This window comes from Oryzias latipes, chromosome 13 (genome assembly GCF_053564925.1).
Source record: "Oryzias latipes strain Hd-rR chromosome 13, Olatipes_Hd-rR_3.1".
NCBI classification, from domain to species: Eukaryota; Metazoa; Chordata; class Actinopteri; order Beloniformes; family Adrianichthyidae; genus Oryzias; species Oryzias latipes.
In genome coordinates this window covers 10,775,534-10,799,527 of record NC_136249.1, presented here as the reverse complement: position 1 = coordinate 10,799,527, position 23,994 = coordinate 10,775,534, and the positions used below count along the sequence as shown (strand labels likewise).

Here is a 23,994-nt window from a genome sequence, read left to right as displayed (position 1 = left end):
AGTAGGTAATAAAGTAAAAAAAGAAAAACGTAAGTAAACTAACTCAAACTTTTTGAACTTATTCACAAACAGTTGAAGGACAGTATGTATCAGTCTGTGAGGCTCCTGACTACAGTACCCATAATGCTCCAACAATCTATCAAGTGGTGCGGCGTCAAAGTTTCCCAAAGCCCTGCTTAGATATTATATATTGAAATATTTCTGTTCCGTTTAGCCAAAAAAATCACTTTGAAATCACCTAGCATAACCAGAATTCATTTATAAGGTGCACGGGATTAAGGTGAATTTTTTATTTTTTTATGAACTCAAGGATGTTAAGTGTGCTTCATGGTTAGGAAAAAATGGTAAGGGGTTCCTTCAATAGCTTTGTTTTAATTTGAGCTTGTTATATTTCTGCCTCAGATGCACCACAAACAGTAAAATGAACTGTTTTTAATGTTATTACCACTTACATAATACTACCTACTGCTGCATGGAGGAGGTGATCCTGTGTGACACTGGGTGTCTTTTATTTTGAAAGGAATTTATGTGAACCTCTGTCAAAAGTTATAAACTATTTCATATTTCGGAAAAAGGTTGTTTTTTTGTTGTTTCATTTATGTTGAAAAAACTGATTTATATTTATGATTTGGGTAACAATAATATGAACACAAATGAGTGCTTTATTGTGCTAAAAGGTGAAATAAGACTTTGTGCAAATGCTTATATTAAAAGCCTTAAACAGCATAATTTAATAAAAAAAACCTTCCTTCCATCAGCACAGGACGCAAACAATAATAAGGAACGTATCTAATTAACATAGAACGTTTTTGCGGTGGGATTTCCAAGGTGGGAAAAACTGTTATGGACAGGAAAAATGAAGCTGCCAGACGCATCGTAGTGGTCGGCAGATTCATGCACCTTCCTCTGCGACGCTGCCCTTTACCAGTCTGCTACTATTGGGAAATGCAAATATTATGCGAGCTGCAACGCATGGAGATCAATCCGTTACTGCACACTTTGTAAGAAAGCCTCACAGTCCTGCTCGCCATGAAATGTTAAAGGTAATTCAAATGTCCTTTACCACTTTGCTACTGTACCTCTCTTTTAGAACAAGGAACCCAGTTGAACATTTATAAAAATGTAACTAAAGTGCAAAAGAGAAAAGGATTAAGCAGGTTCAGTCTATTTTGATGGAATCTTAAAGTTTTTTAAAGAAAAACAATGTCAAACAATAATGTGGTATAATATAATGTTTTTGAAAAAATAAAAAGGGAAAACTAAAACAAGACCTCTAAGAAACTAAACCATTTTTTTACAAGGACTTCCTGGTTGAACGTTTACATTGGTTGTGTCCAAATTCACTAATTTCTCACTAGTTAGTGTACTTTATAGGACACACACTATGTTGTCAGGGTGTCAAAATCTTTAATTCCAAAATCCAGTAGAAATCATCAAGGTTTTCATTATCAGAACATCATGAAGTCTTAATAGAAATGTTCATATTTAGTGCATTTTTACTTCAACAAATGGGCGATGTAACATTTGGCATTAACATTTTTTTCTTTTCACAATTGTACTTTCTTCCCCAGATCAATTCCCCCACACTGACATAGAAACTTTTGGGTAAATAATATTCCAGGGAAAACATTATTTTGATCTCACAAGGTTTAAAAATAGGCATATAATCCGAGCATGTCCCAAACACATAGGTGCAAACATAGCAAAATAAAAACATTTTAAACTGTGGTAATGGCCCGGCTGCTATTGCTCCGGCTTTCCTGTTGCTGAAACTTTGTGGCATGCCTCTTGTATGGCGGGAACATGCTGCTGGCGTCCACAACATCCGGTATCTGAGGAATGACATCAGACATTTGATTGTTTTTTGATTGTTCCTCCTGCTGAATGAGTCACAGGAAGTGAGTAAACACAAGGGCTTGTGGGTTTTTGCAATTGATGTGACCCAAAATCAGCCACTGGAGCAGAAACCCCTCCTAGATAGTCGGCTTAACAGCCTCACTAGGATACATAAACAAAAAACAGAAAGATAACCTTTGACCTAAAACCATCCAAATACGGTAGGTGCTATCTTAGAAGATGAAGACCTAAAATAATCAGTTATTTCAGTCAAATCAGAAGAGAATGTGAGTTTTTCTATTTATTTGTGAAAGGCTGTGGCGCACTGACTGAAAGAAATACTCAACAGTATTGGCGGTTGTATACAATGAATGGAGTATTGGGGCAGTGTGACGAGGATAAAATCAGAAATAATTTTTGGGGGAAAGTCGCCATTTTACGACAAATGGGAATAAACTCATAAAACTGTGAGTAAAAAAAGACATTTTACGAGAATAAAGTTATAATTTAACAAGTTATAAATTGAGAATTTACAAGAATAAAGTCATACATTTCTGTGGGCAAAAGGCTGTTTACAAAAAGAAATAGAACTGACACAAAAAGAAGCGCCAAAATCCCTGTTTTAGTAATTTAAGTAATAGCGCATTCTAAGCTGTTACTTCAGTATTGGTTACACAAATAAGGAAATAAGTCAACATTTACTTATTAGAAGAATAAGGACATTGAAAAGAAGTTGCAGGAAGCTGGGCCTCTGCAGAAGAAGAGTCTTGACCCATAAGGAGTGGATTTCCGGCGGTTCACGCTGTAGGCAGTATACTTGCATTGGTCCAAATACATGATGACACATGGATTACTTACTACTCCTGTCAATTTAATTTTTTCTTTTGCTGCCCTAATACTCTGTCATAGTTGCAGTTAAAAAGCATCAGATCTTTTTTTTCTAATTTTCAGCCTTACGTGATGAAAACTGGCATAGCTTGATTGGCTGTGAGCTTCCATGTGACCCAGGCTGCCGTCCTCATCTGTGGAATAGAAAGACAAAAACACTTCAACCAGCAGACCTTGACTGTATAGCTTAGTTTTGTTTAGAAATCAACATCAGCAAAGTGGAAATCTTTACTTTTTTGTGTGGGAGAAACCAAACAAGTAAACTCAAAATCCTATTGAAACATTTAGGAGAACTTTTTTCTATGACCAGTCTGTAAAAAGGGTAAATTTAGGTGCAATGGCACATTGATAAAAGTTGATAACTAATTTATGGTGCACTGCTCCATCAAAAGTATCTCAAAATCTGCAGAAATATGTGTACACAAGGAAACAAACCAGAAATATGTCATACTGCACATAAGAACGTTTAAAAGCTATTGCAAATAAAAATAAAATTAAAAGAAACATGGAAAACACTTTGTTTGTATTTGACTTCATTATATTATTCTATTCAAAACCCTTGCAATGTCATGAAAACCAAAAAAAATGTGTGCTTTTTCTTTAACAAGGTCTAAAAATCAGATGATTATCCAAGTAATAAAAGAATAAAAAGAAAAATCAAATATCAAGAAAAGGAAAAAGAATGTGAAGGCTTTTGACCGTCCCTGAATTCCTTTGAGGTGGACTGTGTTGATGGGAACCTGTGTTGCATTTGAGCAGCAGCATGAAAGAGTTGGACAACCAAAATGAAGAAACTTTTTGTCTGGATTTTTAAAAAGATATTTCCAACTTTAGAAAGAAAGTGTCACCCACTGAAAACTATTTTTTGACATGAAAATAATTGGCAAGCACAAGGAGCTTAAATCCTGTAACAAACAGGGAAAAGACATCTTTCAAATCCTTGTATTGCAATTAAAGACGGCACCAGACATTACTTTGCCAAAAATGTTGGAATGCTTGCTGAACTGTTTGGATCCATGGTAGTATTTCGCTTTTCTAGTTTGAATTTAGAGTTGAAATAGAATGTTTAAAACTGAAGTCTTTCCACTTTTCCCCTGAAGATTCTGTGCATAGAAACTTTATTTGTCAATATTTATAAGTCTACTGATGGAAAAATTGATGCATTTTATTCAATGGGAAACTTTTTACAGTATTTTTCATAGCTTTTAAGTATTGAATTAGTAAATTCTTAATGCAAATAAAAATGAATGACAGAGTGCTTTTTTTTTTAAAGATAAAAATAAAACTGAACATTTAAAGGGAATTTTAACCAAAAGATTTCAGAAAGTCCTCAAAGAGTGATGTGTTTGAGAAAGAAAACCATGCTCTCATTTTCCTATCAGTTAATGTAATTGCAGTTGAACCAGTGGGATATTGTTTTTCATTGACATTGGAGCAGAATAGGGGTGTGACGATTCATTTTAACAACTGTTTGATTAATATCATAATTTGTGGTTGCCGATATGATTCATGGCGGATATTGGTTAATTTGAAACAATTCACTTCACTGACCTGCCGTGGATCCAGGGAGTCTGTAGTCAAAAACCAGTGTGACTCAGAGATAAATACCTGGTACTGAACAGTGAAGGAGAAGTTTTCCAAATTCCTTGTATTTGCAAAAATAATTAAGTTTAAATTAAATGTGCAAACAAAAAACAAGAAAACAAGAATTAATGACAAATCCATTCACATTTTAGTTTCCTAAAGTTCAGCCCACTGTTGTTTTTCCACATCTAAATAACCCAAAGGTAACATTTTTAGAACATTCTAGCACACTGTGTGGTCACATGACTTTGCTAAATTTAACCAGAACGATGGACTGATCCGTTTTTGCTGTCATCACGTATGTTGGAACTTGGTCGTTTTTACGTCATAGTAGAATAATCGGATCTCAATCCAAATGGTATTTTGAAAGATCAACAAAATTGATTTATTTCATTTTGAAACTATTTTTTTATGGTATGGGTCAATTTGATGAACAACTTGCCTCAGACAGATTGATCTGGTTGGATCGTATCAACATAAATCAATTACCGTAATCCATTAAATCGATTCATTGTTACACCCATAGAGCGGAAATGTTCTTATACAGTATACAAACTAACGAATATCATGTTGTAAATCATTGATACAATCCTCTGCCTCTTACTTGCTGTGCCTTCACTGGAGTACCCCAGGTTCAGCGTCCCTCCTGTCGCCCCAGTGATTCCCTCAGGTCCTGATTGGTCAAACCTCCAAGAACAGAGGGAGAACTTTTGGTGAAGAAACAAGATTGTCCGTGTTCATGCTGTTCAGCTTTGCTCTCCATCACATTGTTCTCATCTTAAGTCTTTTGACAAATAAAAATAAGCATCAACATTAGAATTAAACACGTTTAAAAATGACATGGAAAGAAGCAGAAGAAAAGAATGCAGACAAAGACATTTGATGACTCAGCCGACACCACTTTGATCTTAATGTAGCTGTATACCATAATGGATTTTCAAATGAATGTTTTTAATTATCCGTACTAATAATGATCGATAAAGACTAATTCATTCCCATGAACAAAGATTAATCCGGTGTCCTCATTATAAATGTTAATGCATTTAAAAAAGACAATGCTGTGAGGCTGTGATTACAGGGAAACTCATCCCTCCATAGGAAAAGTCGTTTTTATGATGTGAAGAGATTAAAGGGATTTCAGTGGTTTAAAAAAAATTCTAAATAAGTTTAATAAAAGAGCTTTTGATTCTTACCTAATCACTTCCTGCAAGTTGTCCTCTGAAAAGACGAGAAAGGAGTGAATAATTAAGAGCCATTTCTCCTCTAACCACAGGAACACACAGCACAAAGTCTCCATGCTTATTTGTTAGAGGCTCTGCACTAATAGCTTCCAGTATGGATGTAATTCAGCCGTGAGGCTTTGCAGAACCAAGACATCGCCACAACAACACTGATGGTGTTTTCCACTGGGAAGGAACATAAACACTTTCTTTTAACAGAGTAACAAGTAATGCACACCATTAAATCTGCTATCACTGTGGCAAAAGTCTTGTAGGGTTAATGTGCAGATTCTTTTGTTTTTTCCCCCACTAATTACAAGGCATCCATCATTCCCTGTAGGTTTACTGGGAGAGGGGCTCGGTGGCTGGAAGCCATCCTCGTGAAGTTCATCTAAACCCCTGAGGGATGTGGTTTTAAAGCTGAAAGCCTGGAGCAAGGAGAGTACTGCAGGAGGTATCAGACTTTGTAGGTAATGAAAGGTCACTCATGCTTTCCCAAGGATCCCCGAGTCCCGAACCAAAGCTGTGATTTGCTGTGGTCTAAACTCCTTCAAATGAGAAAAAAAGAGTGTTCTCATGGAGAACATGTATCAAGAAATTAAGATGTAAGCTAGGGGGATGAACAGATGGATAATGGGAAGGGGGGGCAGGCTTACTCCACGCCAACTAGTCCCACCAGAAACTCAGAGGTGAATTTTTAAAGAAGTACCGGCAATGCTGCTCTGCAGAAACTATGTCCGAGAAAACAACACAGGTTTTTTTTAAATTTTATATGCAAACAGAATTAATCAGAATTAATCAGAATTAAGACGAATGGAGTTGACTTTAATATAAGCTAAAAACCATCTACACTCGTGTTTGACTGCAAATAGAAAACTTCAAAGGTGTGTCTTTTAAAGAAAAACACTACGAAATCACATACATTTTTCCGTACCTCTTCTCCTGTTCTATTGGATTTTCAGCTTTAAGATTAGATTGCATATTTCATTTTCACATTTCTGTCCTCAGCACTCCTTTTTGCATCGCTGCACACTCCTCCCCTACTCGTTCTAAAGCAGTTACTGGACAATTTAAGCTCTCTCCTGATAGGTAATGTTCTGCTTTTGTCAGAAAAAAAAAATACTGTTTGCCCTTGTTGAAGCGCCCCACAGGGCAGTCACATCATATATCTCTTCATTATACTGTAATCACAGTTTCCAGGGTGGAAAATTGTGAACAGGAGCACAGTTTGCTGCCGAACAATGAAGGAAGAAGAAGAACAGCGCCTACTTGCTTGTGTCCTTCGTCTGTAGCAGAGGACAGTAGAAATGCAGACCAGCAGAAGCAGCAGCAGAGCAGCGAGACAGGCGGATAATATCATCAGGTCTGTGCGGTCCGCTGCTTCTCCCAGCACCTCAGCAACTAAAGGAAAAACGAACACATTTTGGTGCAGAACTGTTAAAGAAGAGTTGATGGAATGAATATGAGTAAATTGTCCCAGTTTGTACTCAAGAGTTTACAACCTTGCAAGTTCACACAATGTGTCCTTTTGCTTCCACTTACACATCTATGGCTTAAAAATTCAATTTCAATTCAATTTTATTTATATAGCCCAATATTACAACAAGTTGTCTCAACAATTATACAGGTAATTGTAAAAGAAAATGAAATCAGTCATAAAATTCAATAGGTAATTGCTAAACTAAACTAAACAGACTAAGCTAAACTAGCCATCCCTGCCTTTTCCTTCTCTATAAGGAAAAACCCCTTTAAAATAATGGATTCTGGTGAAAAAATACAACAAAACCATGTCAAGATGAACTTGATCAATATCCTTCACTGAAAACTTGCTTGAATTTGTTCTAGCTCACACAAACATGCTGTACTGTGTGCGTTTCCTCACCCACTGTCAGATTGACGCTGCTTTTCAGCGGTGCAGGAAGAGCCGAGACGGAGGCCAGGCAGTCTACACGAGTGCTCTTCACAGCCTTGACAGTGAGGTTGGTGGTCACAGTGAAGAGGCTACCCACCATCTCAACAGAGCTCCAACTGGATTCACTGTGTTGCTTTTGCTTCACCTTCACACAAGAAAAGAAAAGAAATATCGTTTACAGTTTATTCTGACACCAACCTGTCCTTGAGGTTTTTTTAATTGGAGCTAAACTGCAGAGAAAAGTAAAAATCCTTTTCACATGTCAGTTTCAGATGAGGTTCAGCTTTAGAGATAAGCTGAAGTCTAATGGTGGTGGTGACCCAACCCCAGTTTTAGAAACATCTGTTCAGAATTTAAAGTGACTTCTATTTAGAAGAACTGTCAGATTCAGAATTATAAACAACATGCTACATTCATTATTATCCATTTTTTTAATTTTAAATTATATATACATAATTATTGCCTATGTGTTGTTTATTTAAGCATTTATTGACTTTTTGAAATCAGCAATTTTTTAAATTAATTTAAAGCTTAAACCTTTGTAATAATGAGCACTTTCCATTTTCAAATTTAAATCTACTACATAAAAGTTAATTTTATAATTAGTCCTCCATCATACTATTATTTTTATATTTAATAATATGAGTGGTGGGATTCTGCTCTCACTAGCAAGGCAACATAAACGTATTTTCTTATTTAATTAGTTGGACATTAAAAAATGTCTAATAAAATGATCCTGATGTGTATATGAGTGCATATACTGTATATACAAGTGTGCGTGTGTGCATGTGCGGAGATGTACTGCATATCTGTTATTTTAACTATTTATACTTTTCTAACTTCCATTTTTTTATCTGCAATATATATTTGACTTAATCACTGGATGCACATAGGAAACATGTATATTTTTTGCACATATGATTTTGCACATAACAAAATGTTTAGTATTTTGTTAAATTTTTATTATATTAATATTATTCAATTTTTTGCAACGATATGGCGACAGCTTTTGATTTAATTGTACATGTGGACAGTGACAATAAAGCATATCTTACTCCATCTTATCTTATAAGGTAACTCTGAGGTGAAAAGTTGAAAGGACGTCCTTGAAATCTATCTTTGTCTCTTAATTGTCTTTCATCATCCTAATGAATACAAAAATCATGTGGGAAATATGAGGCCTTTGACCAAATTATTATTTTTATTATTATTATTATTATTATTATTATTATTATTATTATTATTATTATATTAAGTCATTTGTACAAGAATCCCCAAAACAAGGACAATTAAAAAACAGTCATAAGGTTTCAACCCCTTTTTTTAAATCTCCCATGTTGCAATTTGGCTGATTGGATAAGCTGCACTAAAGCAATGACAGCCTGATATCAAAATGTAAATATATAATTAAAACATTCCAATCTCTGACAAAACAAGTCTTATCTGAACCTTTTTTTTGTCAGAGTCTGCATTTAAAAAAAAGAGATGAAACGATGAAGGAATATCAAGCCACATATATAGAAATAGAAAACTATATTTTAGTATAGCCACTACATTTTTTTATGAACCAAATTGTTTTTTTGTGAAATGTTTTCTTAATCGATTTTAGCAATCAGATCATAATCAGACAGAAGGGTTTGAAATAGGGGGATTATTGTGAATTAAAAATGCAAGATAAATCCTTAATCATATCAGCTTTTTCAATTTTCTCTAAAAGCATTGTGGACGCCATGGCGTGCTGTTTCCTGCAGGGCTGCAGAACCTCTCGGTATTATGTGGTTGACTATAGCTGCAAACACGATTAAAAAAGGAGTTGGTTATCTTGTAGACTTAATGTATAATTAGCAGGATGGAGACAAAGCTTTTGTAACTACACAGCATGTCAATAACACTCTGAGGAAGCAGATGAAGATGCTTTCGTCCAAATAATTGATCAGGACCTCCGAGGCTTACCAGCAGGAAGCAAATCCCCTGAAACACTCCACCTAGGTGAAATAATTCAGGGGTCTTCAACAGTTTTTTACCAGAAGAAAAAAAAATATCCACACATACCAAAATAAGAAATGTTATATTTCAAAAGTAAAAATTATTTTCCATCCATCCATTTATTTTCAGAACCCATTTTGGGGTCATGGGGCTGCTGGAGGCAACCCAGCTACTGTGGGGCAAAGGCAGGTGCACTTGGAACAGGTCAGAGTCACACACTCACTTGTTCTCACATGCACACTCACATGCACACTTACAGGCAATTTAGAATCAACAATTAGCCAATGAGAAAAATACCCAGAAAAATCCCACACATGCATGAGGAAAACAGGCACATTTAACACAGAACGCCTTCAGCTGGGATTTGAACCAGGACCTTTTTTCCATGAGGCGAGTGTGCTAACCATTACACCATAAGATAACTGTTTGTTTGGGAAAAGGTACCTTTATTGTAATAATTTGTAAAAAGTAAATTCCTTTGTAACATCAAAGAAAAAGTGGAAATCTTCAACGTGACACATTATTACCTTTTTACCGTCCACTCGCCATTCCACAAAGGGTTGAGGGAACCATCCTGCTGCACGACACTGAAACCAGACTAGTGAGTCTATATAGGCCAACCGGCTATCTCCTTGGATTATCACATTGCCCTTTTCTGAAATGAGAAAATGTAGTGTTGATATAAAAGTGCACTTCATATTTATGCTGTAACCCTTGTGTTATCCTATAGGCACTTTAACATTGGGAGTTGGGTCATCTAGACCCACTAGACAGTGCTCTGAACCATTTTTCTTCAATGATTTGTGATCTTCACTGGTGTCCATGGATTACATGAAATCTTTCCACCTTTATCCACCTTTGTCATGGTAGGGAGAACACGTCAATGTAAGGGTGGGGTCATCTAAGATGGCACAAGGAAGGGTTAAGCCTTAGTCACAATGACCCTTGCGAGTGGATACAGACACGGGAAATTAGCAAAATTGGGTGCAGGAGGCTCGTACAAAATATCAAGGTTGTATCATGGTTGTAAACTCCTCGGTGAACCAGAAGAGCGAAATTGCAAATGTGCATTTTTTTCCTATGGGTACGCTGTGAGCAGAAGGTCGTGGGAAACACTAAGGCTAAATAAGGGTGAAGTGACGCTTGATGAAGACTTATCATTTTTAATCCCCCCAAATCCTGTGTACTGCACAAGGTGCCTTTTGGTTCTGTTGGTGTGCGCTCCTTGCGTGCGCCTAGTGTGCGCCTAGTGTGCAGCCCGACAGAAATTGGAAACAATACACTTGACACACACATGGCAATGGTATGTTCCATTTTCATAAAATCCATTGAGGTGGCCACAACACACCTTCGCCTTCTTCAAGATGCGGCTGCTCCTCTCTGTGACCCTCCACACACCCGGACAGCCCAAAAACTTGCAGCATCTGCATGGGTCAAACCCTCATACAGCTGCATGTGACTCAGGCTTTACATGCATTGGTTTATGGATGTTACAAAGCAGGAATATGCTCTTTGGGGGTTTGTTTGTACGTATCACCATCCACAAATAAGCACCTTCATTGGACTTTATTATTTTTGAAAGCTGACTTCATGCAGGGGTCACATCTATGAGAGAGAGCCTCAACTGAAGAATCAATCTTTTTTACTTCCTGTATTCATCCCTGTACCTTTATAGAGACAGAAATGCAGCAGTTTTTCTTGTTTGAAGTCCAGCAGAATGACGGGAGCAGGATGTAACTGACAATCGCTATAGACAGAAAAGAATTGCACAGGGTTTGGTGCTTTGTCAAAGTGAAGGATGTGTCTGTGTCGATTTGTAGTTCAGTCCTTTCAAGTTTTCCATGGATTATTGCTTCTTTTCTCTGCGGGGATGTTTCTTGGATGCCTGTTTTACCATCATGAACGCCACACTTTCCCATTTTTACAGTTACTACTTTTGAGAGTCATGCAGGTCTTAAAAAAATGTCAACATTGTCAAATTGAGGTTGGCAGAAAAACAACCGTTTTATTTTGGACTGAATGATGAGGCATTCTGGGTAATTATACCAGAATAATGCATCTAAAAAATGACCTTCGAGTTTTTACCCAATTCTCCAACAAACTAGGTTCTACCCAGAATAGTGTGGAATGCTACGAACACACCTGGCATGTGACACGCGTTCAAGAACCCACATTTAGCCCAAGGTGTTCACACTAGACAAGCAGGGAGGGGCCTCTTCTTCTTTCAATTTTTACTGTTTACTAGCGCATGTCCTCCCGCTACAGTTGGAGGATGACTTGAGTGAAACTTAGAAGTGGTGCAAATCTCATCAATATTTCTCCAGGCTTTTTCTTTCTCTTTCATGATCCATTTTCAAATTTTGGCCCTTCCGTAAATTCAAAGGGACGCCATCCATACTTCACTACCAAATCCAAGTCCCTGATTGGTCAAGTTTGACAGATTTTGACTTTCAATGCACATTCTATGGCCGTGCGTCCGAAAATGGTCTTACAAACGCGAAAGGGAGAGTTTTAAATGCTGACACCCGAAATGTGCGTCTACACAGACTTTTCATTGAGGGTGGCTGCATGACTGCGCATTTCGGAGAACGTAGCTTTAGGAAAACAAAAAATTCACAATAAAAGTTTTCCCCCTTGGACATCAACACATTTTTGCTGTAGTGATCGATATTTAGACCTGAGGTTATGGGACTTTTCTAATAGGGGCACAATAAAAATTGAGAAATTGTATTTAAACATACATTTTCTAGTTTGCAATACTGATGCTAAATTTTTTAAAACTGAAATCAAACATTTGTCTTAATAGGCTTCAATGCCTATATGCTATCATTTCAGGTATATTAACACCTAATGATCCAAAATAATCTAAAAGTGGATCCTAAATTTAAAAAATAGGTGACACTTGCTAATCATGGATAAATTTATTTACATGTAAAGTTCAACCTGTATTTCTATTGAACTTTAGGAAGCTGCTTTGCTGGTCTTTTAAGGGCACTTTTTGCTGTATTTATCCTATATGAAACGAGAGAATTGACAGGAAATTCTTTTATTTTTTTCAAAACACATGACTCTTCCAGACATGACTTCTTAGAGATGAAATTGTCCATTTAATTTGAGGAAATAAATAGTGCAGAACAAGCTCTCTGAATGCACTCATGTGGGTTTGACTGTGTGCCAGTGATGGTCAACGCAGTGCTTATAGCAAGTTCTTTGATTTATTTCAGCTTCTGCCTTTACTTCAGATCCATTTTAGTCAGCGACCGAGGCAGCTGTATTGACGTGCTTAAGGGATAAATTTGTGTTGATGTTCTGCATTTGTGAGCAGAGATGGAGCAGCCGGCGTGTGGTCACATCGACACCATCTTCATATGGGACAATTAAAGCAGGGAGTGGGTGATGGCATGCAGAGTCAAGCGTCCTCGCTGTAAATTTGTGGCTCCATTCTAACAGTATATTTGAGGCTGCAGCGCACAAATCACAGGCAGAGTTGCTGACTGTTAACCGGGCGTGCCAGGATGCGCAATTAATCCGAAGGCTGTGTCAAGCCACAGTGATCCTCTGCATCCACACTGGAGGGCCTACTTCAACATACACTACTGATAATTGGCTGCAGAGATTTGTGGGTAGAGCGGGGATATAAGTTAGGTTTGTGATGTTTGGTTTTTAGCAGAGCTCTAAATTTATGCCCAATCGCTGTAGAAGAAATCAAAAGAAGGTATGTTATAATACTCCCTGTTCACTACTACATTTGTTCAGTTTTTATTCAATTAAAAAGGTTTAACTATGATAAAAAATGGATGTTCACTTCTAATAATAAAGCTTCATTTTTATGTGGAAGTTTAAAAAAAATGTAATTAAGTTAGTAATTTTTTTAAGAGTTAAAGACCCACTCTGATCATGTTTTTAATCTATTTTAAAAGCATTCCCCAATTGTCTTTTAATTACGCTGCTTTTAGCCAAATATACTCTTTGTCGAACTGCATTTTTTTCGTCTGCTCCTGATTCACAACGATTTGAGAAAATAAATACACAGAAATGCAATTTTGAGCTTAATTTTCCTTATATATGTCTTCAATAGGATGCGCAGTGGCGCTGTCGTTAGCGCTCTTGCCTCACAGCAAGAAGGAGCCCCGGTTCAAATCCCGGCTGGGGGACCCAAAACAGAAGAGTGGAGTTTTGTCCGGGTCTCCAGCTTCCTCCCACCGTCCAAAACCATGCTTCATGGGTTAAATAGTTACTTTCAATTGTCCCTAGGTATGAATGTGAGTGTGCATCGGTGTGTGATTTCTGGCCCTGTGACAGACTGGTGACCTGTCCAGGGCGTTCCCTTGCCTTCGCCCTCGATTGGCCGGAATAGGCTCCAGCAGCCCTTTGACCCCGAAAGGGGGAAAAACGGATTTAGAAGATGAAGGAATTTCCTCCATCATCAGAAAAAGGCCACAATAATACATTAAAAACACCAAAAACACAATTATCATGAAAGTGGGTATTTAAGTCATTAGATGAGCTAAATAGGGCTTTTATTGAGAAAGTCTCTGCAGCTATGCTAAACATTATTTACACCAGAGTGTCTGTCTTATAGCTTCAGTTTGCATGGATGCACATTCTTTAAATTTTAATTTTGCCCCTCTCATGATGTAATCTTTCTCAAATACTGAAGACTTTACTGCAAAAGCCATCACTCTCCCTTTTGAATGTTTTCTGCTCATTTTGATCCTTAATGTCAAGATTTCAAGAATAATTTTTCAATTCCTTTATGCCTTTATTTTTAATTACATGAAATAATGTTCTTCATTGCTATCAAAGTGATACTAAATCAAGTGGAGTCCTGAATTAAATGATGCATTCAAAATTGGAGACATTTAGTATGAAGGGGTTGAAATTTGAGTTTATTCCAATAAAAATGAACAAATAGTAACCAATAACTTGAAATTTTAGCCCTTTGGGTGAAAATTTGGTAAGTTGGTAAGTTTTTTAAAAAAATTACTCATAAAGTGAAATTGCTGATGTGCTGAATCTTTTTGTGCTCCGGGTTTTTCAAAGCTCACTGTTTTCCAACCTCTGAGGTTTTCTGCTAAATGTGTGAGAGTTATCCTGCAGGTAAAAAAAAAATGAAATTCAAATTTGGGATGTGACTAGTGATTTTCAAGTCCTGAAGTGCAGAGGAGAGGAGATTGGTTGCAGCTGCAGCCCGTAAATCCTGCTATGCTGCCTGCTCTGACTGGCATGGAGTCCAGCCATTTTCAACTTGTATTTATATCTAGGGACCAATTAATTCCCATCCTCAACCTACCCTGCTATTAACCGTTGTCAGGGAGACCATCAAACATACCGGCTCAGCTTCCCTCCACCAGCTAGGCCCTAATGATTTCCCCACCCATGATGTACAGTGTGATTAATCACTCGAGCACCACTTCAGCAGCTTTCATCGAAAGCGTTCACTCTGAAGTCTCCCACTTTAAGGGGCAATAAAACAAAGAGAATAAGAAGTGGGATGCTTGAAGGAGATGTACCATTTTGCAGGCAGTGTGTGGGTGAGAAAAATCCAAAGCTTTTCTAACTAAGTCGCCTGATTTTACTTTTTTCTGTCTTCAAAACGTGCTGCTTTTTGCTTCATCAAGGTTAAACTCATTGTGTTGCATGCGCTCCCGTATACAGCAGCATTTCCTAGAAACCTCTGTTGCCATCTGCTTGTTTCCAATGGCTGGTTAACATGTGTGCATGAAACCTTTTCATCTGGCAAAGATGTGAGTCCTTGAACGCGGCAACAAAACCCTCTGAAAATCTCAACTACAGAAATGAGTGTTGCTGATCCAAGCGTGTTTATGATTTTTATGCATGTTTTTTTTTTATGATAGAAGGACAAAAGGACAGTTTGAAAAGATTTCCCCCTCTTGGTGCATTTCTGATTGTTTTCCAGACAGAGGTGGACAAACCATTAACCCTTGTGCTATCTTAGATGACCCCACCCTTGCATTGACGTGTTCTCCCTACCATGACAAAGGTGGATAAAGGTGGAAAGATTTCAGGTAATCCATGGACACCAGTGAAGATCACAAATCATTGAAGAAAAAAGGTTCAGAGCACTGTCTAGTGGGTCTAGATGACCCAACTCCCAACATTAACGTGCCTAGGATAGCACAAGGGTTAAGCAAAGGATCGCCTGAGGCCCCCAATTCTTTAAGGGCCCCGAGCTGAACACTTAATTAAAATGTCTGAAATTATTAATTTTACGTCCATCATTATTTAACTCTGTCATCAAAAAAATACAGCCTAAATCACTGAACTGGCATAAGAATAATCACGTAAAAGGGTTTGGTCCTCCCCTGTCTTTCTGCAGCAATGGTATATTCCAATAAACAGCAAGTTAGCCAGCAGAGGCAGAATTGCCAGTCTGGGTTGAGTAGGGGCAAAAATTGCTTTAGGTGGATGGACATTATTTGGGCTGGTTTGGGATCAGTTTGAGAACTTTTAGTTCCTGCGAATGTGCGGTCTGGGGAGAGGCAGGTGACAAACTCAAACTTTATTTATGTAGCACCTTTCATTTCAGTTAAAAAGACAAAGTGCCTAACATAAAATCAGATGAAATAATCATAAAAAATGAAAATTATTAAAAACAGAGACCACAGGACAATCACATACAGGTGGGACCCCTCCCTCACCAGGAGGCGTTGCTTCTTTTTTTTTCCCAGAAACCGTTTTTTTTAGGAGTTTTTCCTTACCGAGATGGAGGCAGGAATGCCCGGTTAAGCTTAGTCTGTTTAGTTTAGCCATCACCAGTTGAATTCTATGACTTCATGTTCTTTATGATTTCATTTTATTATTCAGTGACCGGTATGAAGCCCATTTAGATGATTATTGTTGTAATATATATCAATAAAATTGGATCGAATTTTCATTCATTCATTCATGAAAAGTAAAAATACAAGAAACATTTCCACTTTAGTTCATGATAGGCTAATAAGTTAAACAAAAATTTAAATTTTTTTTTTTTTTTTTTTACTTTCTTTTTTGTATTGTTCTTAATATTTGAGCAAAACATTAGTGGTTGTTTGTAAAGTTCAATAGTAGTCCATTATTGCATGTTTTTTCTCTGACTGACTGTAAAAATGGTGGATTTAATATCATTTAAAAGTGGCAAAGTTTAACTTTCAACAAAAGCAGGAAGTAAAAACTAATGGATGATTAATTACCGTTCATTAATCTCTGATTCATATTTTGGGTGTTTTTTTGTTGGGTGTGGTGGTTTTTGGATGACTTTTAGGCTTGAAAACCACGACTATCTGGGAACACTGGCAGATATTAAATGATGAATTAAAGCAATTTTTAAAAAGTGGTCAAAGGACGCTTAGAGATCTGAGGGACTGTGAAAAGAAGAAAAAGCAAAGAGAAAGCAAAACATTTGTTACCAAACTTCCAAAATGGCTGGAAGACAGTTAAATTAGGGAAAAAAGAACAACATTTAAGAAAACTCTGTTTCTTTTGCCCTCTTTAGTAAAACCTGATAAAAAAAATAGAAAAGACCGAAAATCATCATTTGTTCCTTCTTGGAAGTGGAGGATTAACAAATTAGTGCATTTAATAAACGTAATGTTTTTCAAGTAAAAATAATGTATATAATATAAAATAAATTTCTTTAACATTTAAATATGATTTCAGTTTTCAAATTCCTATCAAAACATTTGGATTCTTGACATAGACATTGTCTAAAAGGGGACCAGTGAGTTAACTTTTTGACATTTTACTATAGATAAGGATTTTTTATTTAAATAACTAATACAATTGCTGCAGAAGGCGCCATGTTATGGTTTGCCTGGGGCCCCGAAACTGTGAAATCCGCCACTGATACCAGCTTTCTCACACAGGTGCACACACCTTGTACAAACAGGAATGTTGTTTGAATTTCGACGTGCTGGACATCACAGGTCACCTGACCCTGGTTCTCCTTCTCCGTGCTCTTCAGGACTAACACCCAGCTGTCCTCCTTTGACTTCTGCGCTGTCACATTTGGGTTGAGGGAAGGCAGAACACCTAAGTTCTTGGAAATGGTGGCCACCGATCCGCCGTTCATCATCCAGGTCATAACAGTCCACTGTGTGTTTTGGACCGTGCAGGTGAAACGGGCCTCGTCCCCTCGCACCACCGTCAGGTTTGTGGGCGAAAGCGTCACACGAGCTCGAGCTGGTGAACAACAGCACAAGCTGGTTTAGGATGCTCTTAAAATTGTCTTAAGTTTTTTTTTTTTTATTCAAAAATTTCATCTAAAAAAAAGTCTGATGTTGAGCTCTGCCCTCACTAAATCCAACTAAATAATTGTTGATTAGAAACAAGTATAAGTGTTTGGTCATTTGAGATGCAACGATATGCTTTCAATTCGGTTTAAACCTTGGTTTTGTGTCAGTTACATACATGACATGTGTATCACGAAACAACAACAACAAAAATTCAGAGAATCCCCTTTTTTATTTTTCTAATTAGCAAGTAACGATGAAGTTAAACCTTTTAGTTGGCTCATACTAAGACTGGTGTAATGTACTAAAACAATAAACAATTAATCATTTTTAACTTTAGCACACCACCTGTTTTAAACTGAGAATTGTTTGTTCTATTATGGAATAGTCAAGTATTTATCTTTCTCATTACATGAGCGTTCAATGAACTTCTAAAACTGTGGGGCTTCATGGGATATTTGACTGCTCCCATGGTGATGCAGAGAGCATAGAAGATCCTGGTTAAAAAGTAAAAGTCTAAAAGGAGGTTGGGTTAAGTTTAAGGCATTAATGGCATCAGGAATATACTGCACAAAACACATCTGCATTAATGCAATTTTTTTCTAATAAAGAAACTGGAGATGCATTTGTCTTTTTCCAATATAACAGATTATCGACTAGCCTGACCTCAAGCTTTTTGTTTTCCTGTTTAACAACGTATTCACTGGAATTTTTAGTTGAAAAGACTGATTGTGGATTTTTGTTTTTTTTTATTCAGCTTCCTTTGCCCAAAATGTACTTCAAAATAAAAGCTTTTCTGTACTGTATAACAGGCTCAGAGGCAAAAATGTGGACAGTGTCCCACATGTGCCAGAAACTTAGACCCTCACAGTACAAATGCAAATGAAAATACATTAGTCTGCAGTAATAGATCTTTAAGCAATATGTGGGTATACACACATTTGCTATGATAGGCAATGTTGATTAGAGCCAGACCAATCACCTTCCTGCAACGAGGTTGGGGGTTCGCTTCCTGGCGATTTACATGTTTGTCACTGGGCTGAATGCTGCCAATATTGGGTTGTTAGCAGACATAGCCGCTCCATCATCAGTGTGTATATGTCTGCAAGTTTGCATTAATGGCAAAATAGAAAGCAGAGCAAAACCAGTAAAAAAAAATTAAAAAAACTCTTTTACTACAGGCACGTTCTAATGTTAATTATTATTTCTTTTTGCAGATTTCCTGAGATGTTTTCTAGTTTTCTTGTTTCAGATATTTTTGGTTTTCTGTGAGAGAAGAAAAAATAGCAGCAGTGCACAGATGGGAGGGTCTCAATGCATCACAGTTCAGGCGCTAGCTGCAGCTTGAACACTCTCAAAGAGCAAACAATCTGAACAAATGGAGATGAAATAAGTGGATAAAGTAAAAAAAAAAAAACTTTCTTCCAAGGAAAACATAATTGACCCAGTGTTCTTTGAACGATAGTGCATTTTCCCCAGCCAAGCAGGCTCTGTTCACGGGGGCCCATAAATGCTGAGTTTAAATACTGGCATACATTTGCAGCCCTCTGTGGTTGACAAATGAGAGCGAAAGGAAATGTAATCAATAGCCAGACTTGAAACGTCTGCTAGCAGGTTCGTGGCGCAGTACTCAGGGTGATGTAGCTCTAACTTGTTTGTGGTGAGCTGAACGCATTACCTTCTCCAGCCAGCTTGCAGAGTTGTAAATTATGCATCCGTTTAGGAAATTAGGTCTGAGAAATATCTAGGCCAGCACATGCTTTCAGAAAACTAATGAGCACAACCAGTGTCTCCTCCTATGAAATGGTCACTTTAAAGCCTAAGAAGTGGATACATCCATCCGGGAGAAGCTTCTTCAAAGCTTACTTCGAGATCAAAAGTGTCCTGGCTGACGGACAACGTTATCATACATGATTACAACTAGAGACGGGTTTGTTCTGATCAGAATTGTACCTTCAGTCGTGCAGAAAAGTAGGACGACCAGAGGAAGGATGTCCATGTTTAACACATCTGTTCAGTCAATCCATTCTTCAACGCTGAAGGGTCCTGAAAAAAAAGCTTAAAGTGCAGTTTAAGGTTTTCTCAAACTGTTGCTTTATACATGACATGTTAAAAAACTTACAGATGTCACCTTAGAGGTTTTTTATCAGGTCTGAAAAACACTAGTTCTAGATTATTTATATACAAGACATTCCTGCTAAACTTAAAATCTTTTCTTTGCTTCTTTATTTCGTTGTTATTCACTATGGGTTGACTGTCAGCTGTCAGGAACGTTATGAACATTGTCTCAACCTCCAGTGCTGGGAACGTATCTCCTTTATGCTCATATTTAAATTACACCTCATCCCAGCTCACAGTCAGCTCTAATCTTTGTGGTACTTAAGTGGTTTTTTTTTTTTTGCAGAACTCTGGCAACATGAGCTCACACTGCAGACACACTGTGCTCCAGGCGGGTTCATTACAAATCTTTCATCTATAGAAATCCTAGCTCTTCTACTTCCAAAACACATTTCAGTAAAGTCATAAATCCAGCCTTTTGTTTCATTAATACACCAAAGGAGTGATTGTCAGCTGCCTCATTCTAATAATTTGAGACCAAAATGTGCAGAACAACTGGAATGATAATCTCAAAATGCATCTTAAAGACCTACTTTGATGAACAGTGCATGTTTGTGGTGTTTTTAACATGTTCTTGTAACATTTTTCTGATGATGGAGGACATATATAAAGACATTTCAGCTCAAACTTGCATTTCTGAGAATTTCTTCGGTCAAATGGTTCAAGAGCAAAAGAAAAATTATTATTTGAAAAAGCCTATAGTTGTGATGTAGAAGCTACAGTCGTCAGACCATAATCTCTCTGCTCCACTCCATTCTGATTCATCCATTTGTGGAAAAATAGATCCATGAACGTCTTTGTTTTCCTCATCGTGGAATTTGGATCAAAAACTGTACGACTGGATAGCTCCAACATCGCCCACCATTTTTGTTACACCGATATTGTCAGGTTGACGGTTTCAGGGGCTGTAAGCTAGCAGGAAAGCATGTAAACAGAGAGCTCTCAGTTATGGGTGACAGGAAGGGAGTTTTGCATAACAACAGTTCCGCTAACAACTCAGAGGTGATTTTCTAAAGAACTACTGCTGCTCTGCCGAAATATGTCCTCGAAAATGACAGTTTTCTTTCTTTAATTTTGACTAAAAACAGCATCATTATTAAAAGACCACTGGGAACGCTTGGAACATAGATGAATAGATGATCGTAGTGGGGCTTCAAGCTGATCCTAATTTGACCCCATAAGCCTTGTCCTTAACCCTTGTGCTATCCTAGGCACTTTAACGTTAGGAGTTGGGTCATCTAGACCCACTAGACAGTGCTCTGAACCTTTTTTCTTCAATGATTTGTGATCTTCACTGGTGTCCATGGATTACATGAAATCTTTCCACCTTTATCCACCTTTGTCATGGTAGGGAGAACACGTCAATGTAAGGGTGGGGTCATCTGAGATAACACAAGGGTTAAGAGAAACCAGGGTCACCAGGTCAACAGACAGCCTAAAGCGTCACCACACCACCAACTTAGATCAGAAACACAAAACTATACCCTCACTCTGATGCCCTACATGAAGACTAACCTTTGACAACATTATTTGCTAAGAAACCAAGACAAAAGACACCGGCCCTTTCTGAGTGGGTCTCAAAAGCAGACATTTGATCAACAAAATGGAATCACAAAAATGGAGCACAGAAGTGTAAAATTTCTGCCAGACAGATCATTTCAAAATTTAAAAGATCCATCTGATTGCTAAATGAACACTATCTGAATATTTCCTCCATATTCCTCTGTGATCTGTTGTCTTTGCCTTTAACCAATATGAGCATGGCACACTCAGTGAGCGGCTATGAATATGGCTGCAGAAGAAATGGGTCTCCATTTCTGAACACTTAGAGCGCAGATATACAAATCCTAAACGGATCTGTCCAAATAGATTGATATATTTAAAAAGAAATCAAATGCAGGTCAACATCTTTAGTTTTGGTGTGTTACTGGAATTTCTGTGATGGGCTATAACTATTTAAGGTCTTTAAAATCTAATTTCATTTAAACCCTTTTTCCTCGATGCATTTTTCACGTCCTCAGAGATAAAAAGTCCAAACTGCTACATTTTATAGATTTACGCTGATGTTAAATATAAATCAGCCAACAGAATGCAAAATACCATAACATCAAGGATTCACCGTCCAGCAGTGAAGTCAATAATTCCAGTTCTGACTGCAACATTAAAGTGATGCACACATCAGAGAATCAATAAATTCCTCCGTCCATTCGTTTTCTCCACCTGGCCCATTTTTTTGGAGGGCGGGAGACGATCCCATGAGTGGAAACTCATCTCAGGGCAGAGAAAAGTCAACTGTGCAGGCTCACGTTCCGGGTGTCATGTGGTCAGCTAAAAGCAGTGAATTTACCAAACAAAGAAAAGTTTAAACAATGTAATATTCACAAACAAGTTGAACAAATTATGTTTTAACGTTTAGCTGCAAGGAAAATAATGTCATCCAATTTAACCCACTTGAGCATCGCCTTGAACCAAAAAAATCAAAGAAAAAATAAATAATTTTTTTATTATTGGACATAAATTCATCTACTGTGTTCGTCTCTATTTCCTTTTCTTGCCATTTCCTGATACCTTTTTTATGTTTATCTTACCACAACAATACAAGCTGTCATCCAACAGTTATCCCACTTTAAAAAGGAAGATCCCATGAGTCAACTATGCCATGCAGCTGTTATGTATTTCACTTTGGGTTGAAAGCTGAACAAACGCATTTCAAACTAAGAAAACTGCTGGTTACATTCACAGTAAATCTTCAGAATCGTTGTGAACTCACCTCTGCCTGTTGTTTGAGTGAATTTGAAGCAAACGTCAGGAACCGTGGATGCATTTCCACCGTGCAGCTTCCTCATGCCAGATATTCAGCCATCAAATCCCCAAATCTCCTGTTAATTATTACCAAACTCTGTGGGAACTTTGTCCCAAGCTGGCCTCACACCAATGTAGTGACTAAAACAGCAAACACTGTCTCCAATAGGACTGCAGGGGACATTCCCAAAGAGCTTCTTTCTATAAACTTCTTCTTTCTATAAACAGTTTTGGTAAATTGATATTGGGGTGGTTGTAAACAGGATTTGCCAAAACAATCCTATATATTTTAATATCTATGAATGTGTTTCGCAAGTCTTAAAGAACTAACTTTGGTTTGTTTTGAATGGAAAAAAATAAAATGTTCATTTATTCATTCATCTTCTTCCATTTTGTCCCTTTCACGGGTCACGGGGCTGCTGGAGCCTATCCCGGCAGCCTACAGGCGAAGGCAGGGGACATCCTGGACAGGTCGCCAGTCTGCTGAGGGGCCACATATCACACACTCATTCACTCTCACACCTACGGACAATTTAGAGTTGCCAATTGACCTATGAAGCATGTTTTTGGATGGTGGGAGGAAGCCGGAGAGAACCCACGGAGAGAACATGCAAACTCCACACAGAAAGGTCCCCCATTGATGTTCTGAAATGTAAAATATCAACATTATGATCACTTTCCAAAAAACGAATTAAATCTTGAAAGGTGCAGTCTCACGCCCGTTTTAGGCTGGTGTGAAAAAATGGTGCTAACAAAGAACGCTTTCAGAAAGGGAAAGATTTGACATTTATTTTTGTCAGTTTACAAAATGCACAGTGAGCGAACAAAAGAAAAATTGAAATCAATCAACACTTGTGGTTTCTGCCTTTTGCCTTAAACCAGCATTTCTTGTTATGTTCCCTTCACTCTGGGCATGTGACGCACGTTGGGCATACAGTGTTCGCAATGGACTTTCGCTCCCTGATACTGGTGCATGTCCACCACCTACAGTTGGTAGAGGCTTAGTGAAAAATGTCAAAGTGGGGCAAATCTTCTGAATCTTGCTCAGGCTTTTTCCTTCACAGCTCTATCTCTACATATGAGAGACTTGGTGTCATGGAATTTTGTCAGGGCACAAGCAGCAATTGTTCATTTCTCCTTCATGACACATTTTCAACTGGTTGGTACCACAGGAAATGACAAGGGTTGCCATCCATGCATCACTACCAAATCAGAGTCCCACCAATGCGTGTTAAATGGGCGCATTTTGTACGTAGTCCAAAAAAAGTTGTAGAAACTTGCATGGCCACATGTGAGCCTGAGAGTTTTGAACACAGAACAATGTGCATTTAAGCTTGTTTATATGGACTTATCTTTGCAAGGGGTCCCTTGAACGGGCATTGCAGAAAATGGTGTGAAGGTATATTTATAGGTGCGC

The 23,994-nt window shown here is 37.7% G+C and overlaps 1 protein-coding gene across 5 annotated transcripts; it reads right to left on the bottom strand.

Annotated features, from left to right (window-relative positions):
* Positions 1-1,387: 1,387 nt before the first annotated feature.
* igsf5b (immunoglobulin superfamily, member 5b) lies at positions 1,388-22,660 on the bottom strand. 5 transcript variants are annotated; one of them, XM_020708441.2, is made up of 11 exons: positions 22,546-22,660; positions 19,611-19,703; positions 17,302-17,607; positions 9,954-10,081; positions 7,411-7,585; positions 6,798-6,929; positions 5,502-5,526; positions 4,896-4,995; positions 4,276-4,338; positions 2,794-2,858; positions 1,388-1,832 (listed from the first exon to the last, which is right to left on the bottom strand). In XM_020708441.2, the coding sequence occupies exons 2-11, from the start codon at positions 19,654-19,656 to the stop codon at positions 1,502-1,504; spliced, it is 1,371 nt and encodes a 456-aa protein (XP_020564100.1). In that variant the 5' UTR covers positions 19,657-19,703; positions 22,546-22,660; the 3' UTR covers positions 1,388-1,501. The 5 variants fall into 5 exon arrangements, 3 of the variants coding, with proteins under 3 accessions (XP_020564100.1, XP_011481169.2, XP_011481168.1); XM_011482867.3 differs by having other exon boundaries at positions 19,611-19,715; positions 22,546-22,648; XR_002291570.2 differs by having other exon boundaries at positions 1,771-1,832; positions 4,276-4,369; positions 4,913-4,995.
* Between the last annotated feature and the right edge of the window lie 1,334 nt (positions 22,661-23,994).

Bases quoted from the DNA above. Each gene is read 5' to 3' on its own strand.
- igsf5b (XM_020708441.2), bottom strand. From the start codon at position 19,656: ATGGACATCCTTCCTCTGGTCGTCCTACTTTTCTGCACGACTGAAG. The intron at 2,859-4,275 runs GTCAGTGAAGTG...TCTATTCCACAG, and splicing joins ACTCCCTGGATCCACGGCAG to ATGAGGACGGCAGCCTGGGT. The intron at 1,833-2,793 runs GTAAGGCTGAAA...GTCATTCCTCAG, and splicing joins GCTATGCCAGTTTTCATCAC to ATACCGGATGTTGTGGACGC.